Here is an 18989-nt window from a genome sequence, read left to right on the forward strand (position 1 = left end):
AGGAAACAACCAGAGAGAAAGGTTGGCTTCTGCACTGAGTTAGAGGATTAGAGGCAATAAATGCAAGAGGCCACGCTGTCTCAAAAGAAGACAGGTGCCCCCGTCTTTCCTGCCTATAGGTGCATGACCTTAAATGGTGCAGTGCCATTCCCATACTGAAAACAAATCTCCCTCCTCCCCCATCTTGCCTTGAGTAGCATTACCCCAGTTTTGTCCCAGTCCCCTTTTGGTCCAGAGTCCTACCCTTTAGTCTCAGCCCACGGCACCCCACCCCCTTTTCCTGAGCCACCAGACTCTCTGGTCATAGAGTAAGAGGACAGGCACGAGAAATCATTGATCCTCAAAAACAACAGTGTGCGAGAGGGTTCAGGGCTGAACCCAAGCACAGGAACCAGGAGGCTCACCGACTAAAGACCCAACAGGTAAACCAAGGGGTAAAAGTGCAGAACAACATGTCAGGGGGCTGTGGTGTCTGGACAGAGGGGGACGGGCAGCACTTAATGAGTCTGGGACCCAGCACCAGCCATTCAGAAAGTTTGCCGTACAGATTTACAACTATGCTAAGACCACTTTCGAATAAGATGGGTAGTGCAGGTATCTTAGAGTATTCCGATTCCTCCTTCTGGTCCCTTATAACATTTCTGTTATAGATGTCACATCCATCAGCTATAATCATCTGCTGCTACTCTTACTTTTAACACACTACATTGATTTGTTCATGTATTGACACTGCGTGTCTTCCCCAACTAGAATGTAAGCACCACGGGTGCGGGAACTGGGGCTGTATGCCCGCCATTTTAGACCCAGGGCCTAAAATAAACTAGTGCCTGGCATGGAGTGGTACTCAGTAAATAATTTGTTCGAGGAGCCGGGGAAATCCTTCTTCTTTTTTATTTTTTATTTTTTAAAGATTTTATTTATTTATTTATTTGAGAGAAAGAGAGAGAGACAGAGAAACAGCATGAGAGGGGACAGGGTCAGAGGGAGAAGCAGGCTCCCCGCTGAGCCGGGAGCCCGATGCGGGACTCAATCCCAGGACTCCGGGATCATGACCTGAGCCGAAGGCAGTTGCTTAACCAACTGAGCCACCCAGGCACCCGAAATCCTTCTTCTTACTTGGGCAACTTGATATGCTCTCAAATACAAAAACAACAGATGTAAAGTGAAGCTGCAAAGGAATGCTCATTGGTTGGCTAATCCCTTGAGTTGGGTGGAGCATTCAATGGGAAAGGAAAGAGTTATAAACCCTCATTGGACCTCCCCACAGCACCCCAAGAGGAGAGCCAGGAAGAAAGAAGGTTAGTGGTGAATTTCTTACACACTGTTCTTGGGTGCGGGGGGATAGTTATATTTTGTGGCCAATTTTGCAGCTTGCAGTCAGCCATTGTTTTAACTTTGTGGCTAATTTAATGCCTATTTTAAACTTGTCTATATCAAATAAAAGGAACATATTTTTATACAGAGTAGATGTGTACATGAAAACAAGATAGCAAATGTACATTTAGACAAGGCCTTTTAAAGGCTTTCATTGCCTATGCATGACACATATTAGACATTAAAATGCCCTCCTACCCCCATACCACACATGAAATGTAATTTAAAAAATGTGTAAGAGTCAAGTGGTGTTTCAGTGGATTGGTGGAAATAACACACTTAGCAGAATTGAAGCTTTTGAGCCCTTCCATTTTTTCTTCCTCAGGCAAATCTCATATATTTTTTTTAAGATTTTATTTATTTGAGAGAGAGAGAACAATCGGGGCGAAGGGGCAGAGGGAAAGGGAGAAGCAGGCTCTCCACTGAGCAGGGAGCCCGATGCGGGACTCAATCCCAGGACCCCAGGATTATGACCTGAGCCGAAGGCAGACACTTAACCGCCTGAGCCACCCAGGCGCCCCCAAATCTTGTATTTTTGTATGCAGTTGAAGGGAAGAACACAGGCAGTGCCCACTCTGGGCCTAACAGAGAGGCTAAATCTCCTTCTCTAGGTGTCTGCGTATGCTTGGAGGATGTAATCCCAATTATCTGACATGGGGGTCTTCTTCTGAGGTCCTGCATCCCTGGGGGGCGAGGGTCTGTGCTAAGTTGAAAAACAGAGGAGTCTCTGGTCAAGCCCTGAAACAACTTTTCTAGGACTTGTCCTGATCATTAAACAGCAGTGGGGCAGGTGATGGTCCACTCTGTTTATTCTCCCAGCAGCCTCAATCACCTGGGCAGGTGAGCATCTCTTTTCATGGCTCAGGTACATTTTTCATTTCAGTTTATAAGCCTGGGTGTAGAAGTCGACCTCTCGTTAGTTTTGGAAACGTGACTCAATCCATTAGACCCTTATGGACAGGAAATATAGTTTCTAAAACTGAAATAGTGGGCTTTTTGGAGAAACTGCTTGGCATGTGAGGCCGGACTAGAGCCACCTCCCTACCCAGCTTGTACAGAAGTGAGTCACACCCTCACCCCACCCAGGAGTATCCTTTGGCTGGCTGTGTATTAAAAATGCCAGATAAGTACTTGAGCTGTTTATCAGAAGAACTAGTGCCATGTAGGAGGCTTACCTTTTCATAACATGTCCAATTCAACTAATCAACATATCAGATCAACTAATTAAATATTTTGCTAATAGGTCAGGTTAGGAAAATAGAAGAAAAATAATTCCTAGTCAGTTATAAATGGAATGTAACTTTAAGGCTATATTTAGCCAGACTTTGAAGCTCTACTGAAAGTCTTGGTTATGCTGTTAATATTGCTATTTTCCAACTTGGAACATATTCTTTGTCTGAAACATTATGTACTTAGGACTAAATTGATGCTACATCTGTCTAGTCTAGCAAATTTTTTTTTAAGATTTTACTTATTTATTTGACAGAGAGAGAGCACAAGCAGGGGGAGCACAGAGGGAGAGGGAGAAGCAGGCTTCTTGCTGAGTAGAGAGCCTGATGCGGGGCTCGATCCCAGGACCCTGGGATCACGACCTGAGCCTAAGGCAGACACTTAACTGCCTGAGCCACCCAGGCACCCCCAGTCTAGCAAATTTAAGTTCTGTGGGGAATACAGGGTTATCTGGGAGAGGTTCCTTTTTTTTTTTTGCTCAGTGACACATTTTGATCTGCTGGTTGTAATGAAGATAGGCCATTCTGATCCACTGGAGAAGCTAAAGTAAATGTTATAGCTATTTCTATTAATAATAGATTTAAAATTGACATCTTATATTCTGGCCCAAAACATCTGCTAAAACTGGCAGCCTCTTAAATTAACCCCTTAAAATTTTTTCATTATCCAGAAAATTCAATATTCAATTTTCACCCCAAAAAGATTGGCTGCTCTCCCGATGTGTGTGTTCCGCATTTAGGAGCATAGGGCAAAGAATGAAGACAAGGGAAGAGACATTAGATCAGAAAGACTGTTAAAACTGGAAGAAATGAAGGAAATTACCAAATTCTAAACCAACTTGCATTTTTATAGTTCAGGCACCTGACATTTCTTCCAGACCTGCCCCAGGATTGGAAGGAAGCTACACGCCTGCTACTTGGTTAAACTTGGGGATTGAAGAAAGCCTTACATCTCCTCAAAGGGGGTCAACAAAAATGATTTACCATGGGAAATTCACTTATACTTACCCCCAATTTCCTCTCTGCCCTTCGTTGTCTTCTTAGCCACACACACTCCGGCACTTCACCATTTGCTCACCCTATTTTTCAAGCATCATTTTCTGCAATTTACACCTGCACAACAATCCCTGAGAAGAATGACCTAGGGCCACACACCAAGGCCCAGATACAGTTTTGTTGGGTTTTCACTCCAGACCTGGCTTCTCAAACTTCATTTTAATATACAAGTGAATCATCTGGGGTCTTGTGAAAAATGTAGGCTCTGATTCAGTCGCTCTGACCCAGGGACTTAAGAGTCTGCATTTCTAACAAGCCTCCAGGTGAAGCCGATGCTAATGGTCCAAAATCACACTCCTAGAGAATGCCTCCCCTTCCTTTCAGAAGCAAGTTTCACTTCTTTTCTGTCGCACGTGAATGTTGCTGCAATCTGGAGATGTGGATGTGTGTGTGTCTATGTGTGCATGCAGGCGTGCGTGTGTTCATGGGTGTGTGGCATTATTTGAGTTCTTACTGTGTTTAGTGATTTGCACACATTATCTTATTTCCACCTCATAACTACCCACATGAATTAGGAACTATTAGTCTTATTGCACAAATGAGGAAACTGAGGCTCGGAGTTTAAAAAACTTGCTCAAGTGAGAAATAGAGCTAAAATTTCAACTTAGTTCTTTGCTTTTATTGGTACCCGGGGCAAACTCAGATATGAGTTCTCCCACATTTTCTTTTCTTTTTTTATGTTATTTATTTATTTTAGTGGGGGAGGGCAGAGGAGAGAGTCCTCAGGTAGACTCCACGCTGAGCATGGAGCCCGACAGAGGCTCTGGTCTCACGACCCTGAGATCATGACCTGAGCCAAAACCAAGAGTGGATTGCTTAACCGACTGAGCCACCCAGGCACCCCCCACATTTTCTAAAAGATTTTGGGCATGTTTTTCACCAAGGCCCACACTCTGACTATCCAAAGGTTGTGATGACATCGGCACTGCTTTCTGCTGCCCCTGCCTTAGGCATGGGTCCCCGGGGCTCTCGGTTGGGGGGTAGGGTGCACCTCAGGTGAAGCTGCACAGGGGGGATGTTTACGAGTCCCAAGAGGTGGCTTTCGATTCCCAATGTAATAAGCCCTGTGTGGGAAGCCTAGTTGGTGAACCAGGTTTAATTCAGGACATACCTGTTGGTCAATATTAGCAGCACAAAAAACAGACTTGTTTCTGGTGAGCACAACACCTCGGGTTCTGGATCTTCCAGCAGCTGTGTTCGCAGAGTGTCTGCATTTTGGGTGAAATTCAGAAAACACTCTCCTTTGTTCCCTTTATTTCTCATGAAAGGAATGAAAATTTCCATTGCGGTATGTACTTTATCCATTACTTTACTCAGTCCTTAGTCCTCACAATAGCCCCCTGAGATCAGCAGTGCAACCATCACACCCATTCTAAGGATTAGGAAACTGCGGTTTACAGAGGTGGAAAAAGGTTGCACAACATTAGTGAGGACTCATGACTCTAAAGCCCGGAGCCCCCTGCCTTTAAAAGATGGGGATAGTAACACACACTTATTTCCATTTGAGGACCGGACATGGTTGGGTATCGTGCCTGGCAGAGGGGCTGTAAATGAATGGGACCAGAGCCACATCCGTGCCCTCAGCTTTCTCAGTGTTCATTCTCTCAGGGAAGCCGGGGGGGGGGGGGGAGGGTGTTTATCCACGTTCTTGGTTATAGACCTTAAGGAGCACACAGCTTTCCCTTCTCACCCGGTGACAACGCCCCTCCCAATGGAACACAGCACCTTCCATCCCTGGCAGTCAGACTCCCGTCTACCTGATGTTGCCAGCTCCCCATTGTTTTATTCCAGCACCTCCGAGAGCTCGTATCTCTGCATCCCTCTGAGGGTTGCTTCTGCCATGCCGGCAAGAAGCTTGCCCTCTCCTGATCATTTTAGGACTACATGTCTCTCCTTTCATCTGAGAGATTTCGCTGGGTCTCTGGAACAAATACGATGTCTGGAGCCTCCACATTATGACACTCAGTAGTTGTGTTAGGTATCTGTCTCTCGTGGGCAATCTGGGGCTAGGATTTTAATCTCCATAGGTTTCAAATAACTAAGAGAATAGTCAGAAGAAAGACCCTTCAGCCTGCATTTTAAGTGACCATTGGTTGCTTAGAAACAGCTTTCTGGAGGCTACCAGACATGACCTTTTCTGGATTCATGGTCTAAACCAAAGGGTAACGTTCAGCTCTGGCTAACTGGGGGAGCAGGATAGAATTACTATAAAAAGGGTGTTCACAGGTGTTTCTATGTCCCACATTCTTTCACCATAAGATTTATTTCAAACAGAACTTGGACTGGTTGAAGGTTTCAAGGACACAGAACGACAGGAATTAACCTGAGACCAGCCCCAGCCAGATTCACAGCCTCATCCCCGTCCCTCAGAGCAAGTGGAGAGGGGTCAAACTGGAGCTCTGTGTGCTAAGCAGAGAGTGGAGAGATGGAGCTCCTCAAGATGGACGGTGATACTTAACTTCACCAGTATTGCTTTATTTTTGTCTGAAGGCAGCAGGACGGACAGAGACCAGGAAGGGGTTCTCAGACTGAGGGCTTGAATCATTTGTCAGTCGCCCAGAGTTTGCTGCTGTTGGATGTTTGTAGTTGTTTGTTTGCCTTGCAGCCTTCGTGACACTTGGTCAGTACCTGAAACATGGCCCACGTGGATGTGAGTTTCTCTAGCACTGGGACCCATTGGGCATGCGCATCCTGCTGTGCGTTGGCATGTTGGGGAACTGCTATGCTTCCTCCTTCTGACTTCTAACAGTGCTTACATTTGCTCCTTAAACATCCTACTTGGGACCCTGTAGGCGACCAGAAAATTTAGGAGTTTTCTCACTGGCGAAAGGTTAACACGAAGCCACCATTTCTCTTCTCCCTCTTGTCATATTTTCTCCACACTGATTTTACTGTAAGGTTCATTCTAAGGTGTGTGGGTAGTGAGTTACTACACTCAAACATATTTCTCTAATCAGGGAATTTGGATTCCTTTTTAATCATTGTGTCTCCTAAAACAATAAAGTAGTGGGGTTTTAGGAAGCTCCAGAAACTTTCAACACTCAGTAGCTAAAGAGGCAACTTAAAAGGAATGAATCTTGACAGCAACCCAACAGAGGCAGTGCCCAGGGCATGACAAGACCACAGCAAGAAAGGAATTAGTGTGGCTTTGGCTGCACATACACTACAGTTGGAACAATACAGAGATTAGCATGGCGCCATGCAAGGATGACGCACACATTTGTGACGTGTTCCATATTTAAAAAAAACAGAGGAGGAAAGGAATTCAACTTTTCCAAGAGTTAAACTGTAAATCCAACATATAAGAAAATAGGGTTGGGGCACCTGGATGGCTCAGTCGTTAAGCATTTGCCTTCAGCTCAGGTCATGATCCCAGGGTCCTGGGATCGAGCCCCGCATTGGGCTCTCTGCTCAGTGGGAGGCCCGCTTCTCCCTCTCCCACTCCCCCTGCTTGTGTTCCTGCTCTTGCTATCTCTCTGTCAGATAAATAAATAAAATCTTTAAAAAAAGAAAAGAAAATAGGGTGGTTGTGGGCAACATTGCTTCAAAACACCTGTAAGATTTTCTGAACCTGAGTGACTTTGTTGTCATATGATTGTGGGTGTTCACAGTCAAAGTTTTCATCATCAGCCGAACTACTGATCTTCTGATTTTTAACTTTCTTGTGAATTTTGTTAGCACAGGCAGCATCCTCAAGTGGAATCCCAGCTAGGACAGGATACTTGGCAGTTTGGGGCTTAGTGGGCGAAGGACCATGGTGAGTGCTGCGTTGGGAAGCTGAGGTCAGCCTCTCCGAGAGCCACGTGTCACCCCGCGGGTGCACCTGAGCACCCTCCCAGCCACAGCACCCATGTGCACCGCCTGCACCAGCAGCTTGGCTTTTTTGCCGTTTCCTTGAAGCATGCATTGTTGCCTATGGGGTTGGAGCGGCAAACTTGAGAAAAGGAGACCCAGCAGTCCTCTAAGTTGGTGTAGAGCTTTTAGCATTCTCAGAGCACGTTCGGTAATCCTGTGAGACAGGCAGGGGTCACTAACATAATGACCACTGTGGCCCTTGCCACGGCGAGGTGCAAAGTGCGATCAGGTGCACTCGCATTAGCTCTCGCCTCTTCTTTAAAAGGTTGTGGGTCACCAGGGACATCCTTCTCCTTCCCAGTTGCAGATGAAGACATGCAGGCAGACAGAGGTACTGAACTGGGCCTAGGTTTGCTTGGCTCCCTGGTGGCTGGGTCAAGACTAGAATCCTGGGCCTGACGAGGCCTGCCTTTGTCTGTGCCTCTCCCAGCACTCAGAAAAGTCTTGTGACAGAGACGAAAGCGTGCCCAACTCCCACGGATCATTTCAGTCCAAACCAGCCCAACTCCTCGACACTGTTAGATAATATTTTCTTTTGCAAGGTCATTCACGAAACCATCATATTAACTCTGGGTTCTTGGCTCAAAGTACCAGAGACAATCTCTCAAATCTATGGAATACCTTGATACCTTGATATGTATCGTTTGTTCTTTTTTTTTTTTTTCTTAAATTGTGAGAGAGCACACATACAGGAGAGTGCATTTACCTGCAGACTAGTTATAAAGACTGATTATTAATTCTGTTTTAAGAAACAGACTATTAATAGCACTCCAGTCTCCTTCCCCATATCCCTCCCCTATCACAACCCTCGTTCTCCTCACTGGAGGTAACCACCATCCTGCTTCTGTGATCATTGTTCTCTTGCTTTTCTTATTTTTATTATTTTGCCCTTCAGAAAACCCCAAGCCCAGAGTCATGGCAACCAAACCCAAGCTCTTCTACTTTCATGGCTGGGGCAGGATGGAGTTGATCCGCTGGCTGCTGGCTGCAGCTGGAGTGGAGGTTGGTTCCTGATTGGGAAAAGGAAGGAGGGTAATTTGGGTGGACTGGAGTGGTCCTCTCCCCCCTTCAAAATTTAGGATGGTGCCTTCAAGATAGATCCACTCTTTCCCTTTCCACCTACCTTTCTTTGTAAGAGGTGAGAGAGGGATCATAGTCCTCTGTTTCAGCAAGGTTGGGAGGGTGGAAGCCTAGGGAGATGTTCTGGAAGCTTCATAGGGGCCCAAGAGGTCCTGGTGACTCATAAGACAAAGAGGAGAGAGGAAACCCATAACTGGATTATCATCTTCACTGGAACCAGCTAATTTCCTGTGGTCTTTCCAGCTCTGGCCAGGCACCTCAGTCTTGTTCTACCCATGGCTGCCAACTGGAACCCTAGGCCCAGCTGCAGTCTGGTCTCCTCTTGAGCCTTCCTCGGAAAGGTCTGCCCCACTGGGATCGTTCCTTAATTCTGAATTCCTTAACCATTGACTTTTCCATAGATTTTCACAAGTTATTTGGAAGGTGTAGACTTCTTTTTCCCCATTTTAATGCCATCTTCTTTTTTAAATTATTATTAACATACAATAATGCCATCTTCTTTGAGACAAGGACTCGTGCATGACCTTCTTTGTTTTGTTCACCTTATCCTACCCCCATCTCAAGGTTTAAGGGACAAAAAAAAAATCAATCTTTCCCACAGAAGCTTTAGGGATTCCATCAATAAATAATGGTAGCCCAACCTGAATAATGATCTTCAGATCCCTTTCATTGAATGTATGAGCATTAAAGAGAAATTTGATTTGACCTGATAGGGAGGGAGAATGACACACAAGAGAGAAAAGAAAGGAAAGAGAGGAATGGAAAAAGGGAAATCACTGGGGGAAGTTGGTGAAAAGGACAAGAATTTGGAGAGAAAAAAGAGCTAAGGTGAAGAAAAGGGAAAATATGAATGGGGCTGAGGATATCCTATAAGTAGGCAAAACCCCCAAAGGGGTGCCAGTCCCATGACTGTAGAAGCTAATCTACACACACATTGGCGGACTTTTCAGCTGTGTGGAAACTGACAACTTTGTGGTTCCTTTTAAAATTTTCATTCTGAAAGCTATTGGGCATTTTATACTGTGAATATCTCTCTCTCTCTCTCTCTGTCCCCTCTTCCTCTGAGGACATTAAAGTTATAACAAAGTTTCTATCCTTTATCTAGTTTGATGAAGAATTTATTGAAACAACAGAACAATATGAGAAGTTGCTGAAGGGTGAGCCTGAGATTTATTCAATGTTTTCTTACAGGAAAAAGTAAACATTTGTTTCTGGAAATATTCATTTCAATATAGAACACAGAACTCTGGAGTGACAACTATTAGAAAAAGGACTGCTCACACTGATTGAGTGCCCACTATGTCCCTGTCACAGGGCTAAATTTATCATTTGCATTGTGTCTTTAGCCGTCATAAAAGCTTATCAAGTAGACTCTGACCCGGACCTCAGTGAGAGATGGTAGCCTGGGTTTGACTCAGCTAATTGGTTCAATACTCCCCATCCCACTGAATGGAGCACTGGGTGTTATACGCAAACAATGAATCATGGAACACTACATAAAAAAAAAAAGAATGCTTGAAGAATTCTTAAATAATGATCCAGTGGGTTGGAAGGGAAGGGGAATTTGGGCTAAAATATTCTCTAGTTCTCATGGCTCATATCCGTTCTTCTTAGTGGTTTCAACAGATTAACAGACACCATTTTATCAGGTCACAATTGTAGAACCAAGACTATTGAAAAGACCGAAATTTGATTAAATGCGGAAGTCTTTCACCCTTACAACTTCCTAGAAAAGTTTCTCAAACCAAGAGAAAAGACTAGTACTTTCATAGCACTTCTTAACCTTCTAATAGCCACAACATTACTTTCCTTACCTAAGGAAACATGGATGTCCCCACCATTGCTGATAAACAGTCATGAAATTGACACATATTATTTTTTTGAGAAACCTTCAACTAGTAATCAGACCTGCCGTTCAACTAGTAATCAGCAGACCTGCCGTTTACAAACCGTATGACTTTGCAGAAGGCCTTTAACTTCTCTGCATCTTATCTCTTTACCGTAAAATAAAAATAATCTCTGTGGTCACAGATGCAGTATACCAGTAGATCTCACTAAATGGGGAAGGTTGGCTAGCTACTTACCCAATTCTTGTCCAGGAACTTTATTGTCTGGAATATCCCTGAAGCTCCCCATTCTCTTTGTTTCTGCCCTACTCCACCCCAAATGAGGCCAGTCACTGGTACGTGGTAGGGATTAAGTACATATGTATTGAATAAGTAAATGAAATGCATCTCCAGAAACTTTTCCATGATCATTCCAGCAAGAACTCCTCCCTAATACCCTATAAAATCCTCCAGCCCTCCCTGAGTCTGTGATGCTACTCTTGTGCTTGAGACACTCTCCTGGGCATTACCATTATTTGTGAATAGGAGACAGAGAGGGGCAGCAGAGAGGGCTGTGGGCTGAAGAGTCAGGAGGCCCACTTCTGTTGTGAGTTCGAGCAAGTCATGTTTGCCCCCTTGGCCTTCACAGTGCCATAGTCTATTATATGAGTGAGCTAAATGATCTCCAAGATCCTTTCCTATACTCTTGATCTGAGAGTTTTAAAAATCCTTCTGAAGATCATCAGCTCTTAGAAGCAAGGATCGTATCTAATAATCTAATATCTTCTGCATCACTAACAAGCAGTAGCACAGAGCCCAGTTTAGATGCTCATTCAGTTTTGGACAAATGTAGAACTGCTTTTAGGAAATGGAGATTTTGCAGTCTCTTCATTAATAATAGTACTAATATTTCCAAAGCATGGTCACAAGGTGATCTTATTCCTGCTCAAGGAAATTCTACAATGGGCAGATCAGAAAATAGGCTCAGGGAAGCCTGAAGTCATCAACTAGACAGGGACACTGGCTCCCTGGAAAGTTCCTATGGTGGTTTCCTCTCCACCATCCTCTACTGCCTCTCATTAAGTCAAGTAGCAACAGTATTGGAAGTTGGGGAAATTAATTCTGGCCTTTGCCAATGCACTAGTGAAATCTGGTTCCTATTCTGGATAAAAAGTTCCTGATTCTCAGCAATGTACAGGTGGTAAAAGAAACTTAAAGGCCATTTATTTCTTCAAGACCCTATGAAAAGAGCACTATTAATAGTACATCTTTAAATGCATTACTTAGGGGCACCTGGGTGGCTCAGTCGTTAAGCGTCTGCCTTCGGCTCAGGTCATGATCCCAGGGTTCTGGGATCGAGCCCCGCATCGGGCTCCCTGCTTGGCGGGAAGCCTGCTTCTCCCTCTCCCACTCCCCCTGCTTATGTTCCCTCTCTCACTGTCTCTGTCAAATAAATAAATAAAATCTTTAAAAAATAAATAAATAAATAAATGCATTACTTATATAGGCAGTCACTCACAAAGAAGAAAATTTAACTTTACTAAACACTAGTTATTGACAGTATGCAGTGTTTTATTTATTTCATTTCATCTTTTCAAAAATCCTGCTAGATAGATATTATTATTGTTTTAGAGCAAAGGAAGCTAAAGCTCAGATAGGTCATTTGCTTAAAGTCACATGGCTGGGGAGGGCTAAAGCTGGCGTTTGGACCTCGTCTGCCTGGGTTCTTGCTGTCACATCCGTCCTGCTGCCACACAGACCTGGAGTGATACCTGCTGTGCTTTTCAAAGAATTCAGGCTCCCAGCCTCCACCCCTGAATCAGAGTATCTGGGGAGTGGGGTGAGTATTTTTAACAACCCACCACCCTGAGATGAACTTTGAGAACCAGAAGCACTTATACTATAACACAGTCATAGTAAATGTATAGCGTGTTAAACAATCATGATTAACCAAGACACAAAAATGTGTGAAACCATCAAACAAATCTCAGATTTTCCATAAAGCAAATGGTAGGCATTTCCTCAACAACTGGGGTCTTTAACTCACTACTTTGGATGAAAACAAAATCACTCAACAGAATTAGAAGAGACCCTCCTACAGGCTTACGTGGACCATGGAAGGACAGTATCCTAACCTCACTTTGCTCAACCCACAGATGGACGCTTGCTTTTCGGCCAAGTGTCTATGATTGAAATTGGTGGAATGGTGCTCACGCAGACTAGAGCCATCCTCAGCTACCTTGCTGCCAAGTACGACTTGTATGGGAAGGACATGAAGGAGACAGTCAGGTAGCATAGTGTTCACATCTGTACTTGATTCTTATCCAAGCTCTGTAGTCCTGCACCTGCTGGGACCCAGTTAAGGTGTAGCCTTTCCACCTAGACTGCGGGGAGAAGGCAAGGGGGAACAAAGGGGAGATGCTCTTGCTATACCCATATGCAAAAGCAATCTATTTCTCATCATTTTGATGCATAACTGAATAAATACTCCAGTTCTTCCCTTTTACTACTCATAGTGGTGGGCATTCAACATTCTCATATTCTCTCTCCACTCCTAACAAAATACGTTCTCATAAAATGACCTGGTAAACTATTCTACATGAAGGTGGAAATGGCTGACTCAGCAAACAAACATTGAGCATTATATCAATAATCTATTACCACAAATAATGCTGTGTAACATATCACCTTGAAACACAGTGACTTAAGTCAGCATGCATTTATTACTGGGTCATGTGGGCTTTGGCATTATCTGGGCCAGGCTTGACTCCTCTTGGATGGACTCACTCATATGGTCTGTGGTCAACCAACAGTCAGCCAGGAGGCTCTGATTTTGGGTGTTGAGTATCAACCGAGGGGCAAATGGGCCATGTGTCTCTCATCCTCTCATGCCGAGCTTGTTCTTGGGGTAGCTAGGGAGGGTTCTAAGAGAGAGACTGAAAGCACACAAGGCCTCTTAAGTTCTAGGCTCAGAACTGGTCAATTCCACTTCACTCCATTAGTCAAAGCAAGTCATGAGATCAACCCAGAAAACAGACCCCATCTATTGATGGAAGGAGCTGTTGAGTTTTATCACAATTACTCAGGGGTGAAAATTGGTGTCCATGGTTTTGCACATATATACAAGCATCTACCATGTGCTGGACACTATGCTAGGCCTGACTGAGGATGGCTGGATTATTACTCCCAGGAATGGTTCAGAGTTATAGGAGATAAGTGAACTAAAGACAAAGCAAAGACTTACAACTATTAAAGTTTTATCTGGATTTGGGGTCAAAGGGCCATTTTAATGGTCCTTGAAATCTCATCCCCATAAGCATGACACTATGGGATGGTCCATACATGTATATAGAAGACATGGTGGGAGAAAGATCCAAATTCAATTGTTCAGAAGAAGGAGAGAGAGAGTATATCATAGGAATGAGCAAAGTCCATAACAAGAAGCAGCATGCCCCAACTTTTCCATTGCTCCAACTTTAAAATGAACTTAGTCATCCTAACTTGCAGTCCCAAAAGTATATGGCAAGAGAAGCAATTTCAAACTGTGTGAAAAGAATCCTTTTATAATAATGTAAACAAGTACTAGTATGCAAAAGCAATCTGTTTGTCATAGTTTTGATGCATGTGTTGTTTTTTTACAATTAAAGGTGACCAGCTAGGTAACAATCTAACCTGTAAGAAAAATGATTTGTAATTCAGATAGGACAATAATGTAAATTATGCTTTTATATATGTTAAAATGCAAAACACAAAGATGACCACTGAACCAAATTTGTTGAGCAATTAGCATATAGTGGGGGATACACAGACACACAACCCCTAATGTTTGCGCACTGGTCGTAGAGATAACTTGCACAGCATAACTGCACCAACAGGGAAATAATCAATGATAATAGATCTACCATTCTTGGTTATTGTTGTTGTTTTTAGCTTTTTGTGTTTGTCAATGAAAGGAAAATTTTAGAGAATGAAATCCAGTATCTGTCTGACCTGACTAGGAAAGCAAACTTTTCTTTCTCAGTTGCCAGGGCAGGGGGAAGACCTGCTAAATTATGTATCTTCCCTAAAGAAGTGAAAAGGTTCTGGTACTAACAGTTTTGCACTTCTGGTAAACTTCATTCGGTTGGGTTTTTAAAAATAATAATTATTTATTTATGGCAGATTTCAACTTGGAGGCGCTTAATTTTTTCACACATCCCTTCATCCAATGAACATTTCCAGAGACCCTAGTATCCTCGGGTCCCTTGGAGGGCTCTGGTTCCAGAAATCATTCCTGAGCATGGACTCCTAAGGGAAAGGGTGTGGAAAGTCATTTGGCCCAATATCCATTTACGCCATCGCGGTGGCGAAGTAGGACACCCCCATACTCCAAGGTTACCGTGGGAACGCGAGTCACGCGCTCTTTTGTCAGGATCAACATGTACACTGATGGCACCCTAGACCTCATGATAACGATCGCGCTGGCTGCGTTCAAACCCTCCGCGGAAAAAGAGGAGGATCTTGCTTTAGTAGTGAAGAGAGCGAAAACTCGTTACTTCCCCGCCTTTGAAAAGGTAGGCGGCGGGAATCCAGTTTGCCTCGTGGCGGCAAGATCTCACCCCGCGCCGGGCAGGGGCGCCTGGTTGCTCTCGCGAGAGCCTGGGTCTGGGTCGGCGACCGCTGCGCGCGCAGATCCCGCGAGGGGGCGGGGGGAGCAGGGGGCGGGGCTGTGACGTCCTCGAGCGGCCCCCAGTTCCCCCTCCCATTCCAGAGAGGGGCGAGAACTGAGAGGCGGGTTTCGGGCGCAGCAAGTTCCCACTGACGCTTCCCGGGATGCGGGGATCCAGGACTGATTTCCTGTTGCTGAGAAGAATAGTTCCCGAGTGAATATCTGAAAAGACCAGCTATGGTAGTGCTTTCTTGCCCTCGGACCAAAACTTTAATCAGGGTTCCAAAACAAATGACATGACGGAATTATGTGGAACCTCTAACAAAACAGAATGGCAATAAACCAAATGCAACGAAAGGATACAGCCTTTCTGTTCTGATTTTTAAAATAAGCCATCAGCAACCCAGGGCATCGGCACCTTAAATTCACCGTGTCAGATGTTTCTTTAATACTGGAGGCTAATCATGCCTCAATCAAAAGAACAAGGTCTTTTAAATTTACAACTTTCTCAAAGTCATTTTGGAGTGAATACTAATTACGAATGTCCTTGAAGTACATCTGGTAAGTTTCCAAACATAGAGGACAGCATGGGACATGGTAAGAAAGACTCGTTAGCAGAGGGCTCCATAAATAAAGGCTTGCCAGACAGAAGAATTCTGTGGGATTTCTCCTCAGTCTTAGTCTCGGGAAAGAATGATTTACTACTGATTAAGCTATAATGAAGACTCTTGCCGGTACCTCAGAGTCCTAGACGATCCAGTTCCTCTTTGTTCGGGAGCAATGTACAGTGTTGTTGAAATGCCTTCCATTTAAAAAAACTTGTATGATTATTTGAGTTGTAATGTTAAATGGGCTTTCTGATACTATTTTCTACCTCTGGTATAGTAGCCTGATTCTAACTAATCATGACCTTCGTGTCTCCCTATACTGGTGGATATAGTTTTACTTAACCAGCTGTAGGCTTATAAGAGAGAGCTCCGTTCCAGCCCTTCACTACCCAAAATGTCTTGATAATCACTGACAAACTTCCAACAAGACTGTGCCAATTTACAGAAATGTTTAAGAGTGCGTAAGAGTTGGTTTCATCTGATCCTTTCCAGCAGTCTTGGAGATAATCAAGAAAAAGCTTCTTTAGTAAATTTGATCTGGACAGAAGACTCCCTGCTTTTATAAGTGTTTAGCCAGGCAAAATAGTCTTTACTTTTATTTGATATTCTTTGTTATTTCTCTTTCTGTAGATTTTGAAAGACCATGGAGAGGATTTTCTCGTTGGCAACAAATTCAGTTGGGCAGACATACAACTGTTAGAAGCGATTTTAATGGTGGAAGAACTTGATGCTTCTGTTCTTTCTGACTTCCCTTTGCTAAAGGTAGCGTATTCACATCCACACAAAGCCCATCCACACAAAGTGAATAGAAACGAAGACTAAAATGTATCTCCAGGTCAATCTTAAAAGAAGACTTGCTAAAAAATCATTATTTCATGCATCTTGGCAATTTTCTCCTGCTCCGTACTACAGGATCATTAGGAAATAAACCCTTATGATGGGAGAGAGATAGGTTATTTTGGTTTCTAACATAAACATTTAGTGCTTTCCTTTTTTTTTTTTTTTTTTTTAGTGCTTTAAGCGTTTTTTCCTGATGAAGCAACGCTGACAAGTCTGTCTTTGTCGTTTCCCTCCCCAGTGCCTACTGGACAACTCTGCCCCCCTTTAGTGCCCCTGATGCCGAGGACACCCCACCATGTCCCTCCATTGCTCAGAGCTTCTGCCTGGGTGTCCCTGCCTGTCTCCTGCTGTTGCTGGTCCTTAGACCTCCCTCTCTCAATCCTGCCACTGCCAGACCAGAGCTGGCCTCTCTTCCAATTCCTTAGAAACATTTTATCTAAGAGGTGACCATAGGTTTTGTGGTTTAAGAATAGTATTTTTTTCTTACTACCAAAGAAATGAAAGTTCAGGTCTTTACGTTAGGTATTTGTATGAAACAAAAAAAGAAAAGACCTAACTAGCCAAATGCTACTACTGGATTAGACTCTCTGATCTATTATTTTACATTTTTCCTCAAAATAAGATCATACTAAATATTGTTTTGTGGCCCCCTTTTAACATTTAAAAAAATTATCATGAATGATTTGACAGGTTAGCAAATATTCTTCTACAATATCATTTTATTTTCATTAGGCAATAGAGTCACATCTTTTTGAATAATCAGAACTATATAAAAAGGGCATAAACTGAGAAAGCTTATTCCCACCACTGCCCTCCCACCTTTCTGCTCCTATAATCACTTTTATTGGTTTCCTGTGTAACTTCCCAGTGTTCCTATTTATGCAGATACAAGCAAATATGAATATCTATTTCTCTCTCATCCCCATCCCTGGCTTTCTTACACAAAACAGCAAATATATTCTGTTCTGCCCTGGACTTTTTTTTTTTCCTTTCTTTAAACTAAACCGTGCATTCTAGAGCTCTTTCCCTGTCAATACAGGGACCTTCCTCTTTCTTTTTATATATAAGTCATTTTAAATTACTGGCTTATATACCTTGTAAGGACATACCATAGTTTATATGACCAGTTTTCTTTTCTTGGAAACATAGGTTATTTCCACATTTTCACCCTGCTAACATTCTTTTTTTTTTTTTTTTAAGACTTTATTTATTTATTTGACAGACAGAGAGAGAGAGAGCCCACAAGTAGGGGGATCAGCAGAGGGAAAGGGAGAAGCAGGGTTCCGCTGAGCAGGGAGCCTGACGTGGGGCTCGATCCCAGGACCCTGGGATCATAACCTGAGCCGAAGGCATACACTTAACTGACTGAGCCACCTAGGCACCCCCACCCTGCTAACATTCTTAACATGATTTCTTTGCTCGCACCTTACGTGATTTCTTTGCTCACCCTTATAATAAATTCCTAGAACAGGAATCGATAGGTCAAAGAATATGAATTTTTTAGAGTTTTTAATATGTGCCATCTACTTGGGACAATGAGTTTTTAAGAAGATAATTTCATTCACACTAAACACACTAGCCATTGTATTAGCTTTCCGGGAACCCCCAGCAAACAGGTGTTGAGGGGTTAACTCAGGTTCAACCCACTGGACTCCCTAAGCTGACAGTCTAAGCACCCTCCTCCCGTGACAAAGTTCTGTTAAAGGTCACGACTGCTATCGAGGCTCTGACTTGACTGGTTCTCATCTCAGGCATTTAAAACAAGAGTCAGTAACATCCCTACAATTAAGAGGTTCCTGCAGCCTGGGAGTCAGAGGAAGCCCCCCCAGATAGCCACTACGTGAAGGTGGTCAGAAGCATCCTGCACTTCTAATGGCAGCAGGCCTTACCGTGGCAAACAGCGATGGTCTGGTCACAGCATCGGTACGGGCCGCCCAGCGAAGCGAATTGTACATTCTGGGAGCCAAGTGTCTGAACAGAACAAAACCATACAGCCAGGAAAACGGCAGACACCAATTAAATGCAATACAGAGCCATTCTGGTGTGTGAAATTTTTGTAAACTTGTCGGTTGTGGGTGATAGTTCCAACTTTGATGAAATCAGTGTTCTGTGTCAATAAATCAGAGGCTGATTTATTTAGGGCAAGGGGAGGCCCACGTAAGGCACTGTTCTTACTGTCTGTACCGAGATCAGGACCCCTGTTGGAAGAAGGAGCAGAGATTGGGGGCCCAGGATCTCCCCAACACCCACAATGACCCTGAGTACTTGGCATAGGAAAAAAAAGTGACAAATGACAAATCAGGAGTAAGATGATGGCTGTTGCCAGAAAATCCTGTGAGAAAGGATAGGGAAACAGAGGATTTCCACAGAACATCATTCTGAGACCGTGAAAAAAAAAACTTGGACAATGAGACAACTCTCTTCCACCTAACAGAGCCACCTGAGACTGGGTTTGGCTTTGCTGAAACAAGTA

The 18989-nt window shown here is 43.7% G+C and overlaps 1 protein-coding gene and 1 non-coding gene across 2 annotated transcripts; both read left to right on the forward strand.

Moving 5' to 3' along the window:
* Positions 1–1273: 1273 nt before the first annotated feature.
* On the forward strand, positions 1274–18552 carry LOC144379076 (glutathione S-transferase A4-like). Its single transcript, XM_078055238.1, is given in 8 exon segments — positions 1274–1298; positions 8410–8516; positions 9700–9751; positions 12577–12709; positions 14832–14973; positions 16307–16438; positions 18268–18334; positions 18337–18552. Coding segments are annotated over 7 exon segments (666 nt in total). The 5' UTR covers positions 1274–1298; positions 8410–8429; the 3' UTR covers positions 18390–18552.
* On the forward strand, positions 6800–6901 carry LOC118536033 (U6 spliceosomal RNA). The gene has a single exon (XR_004917474.1). It is a non-coding gene; the product is annotated as a U6 spliceosomal RNA (small nuclear RNA).
* Positions 18553–18989: the final 437 nt, after the last annotated feature.

This window comes from Halichoerus grypus, chromosome 9 (genome assembly GCF_964656455.1).
Source record: "Halichoerus grypus chromosome 9, mHalGry1.hap1.1, whole genome shotgun sequence".
Taxonomy (NCBI): domain Eukaryota; kingdom Metazoa; phylum Chordata; class Mammalia; order Carnivora; family Phocidae; genus Halichoerus; species Halichoerus grypus.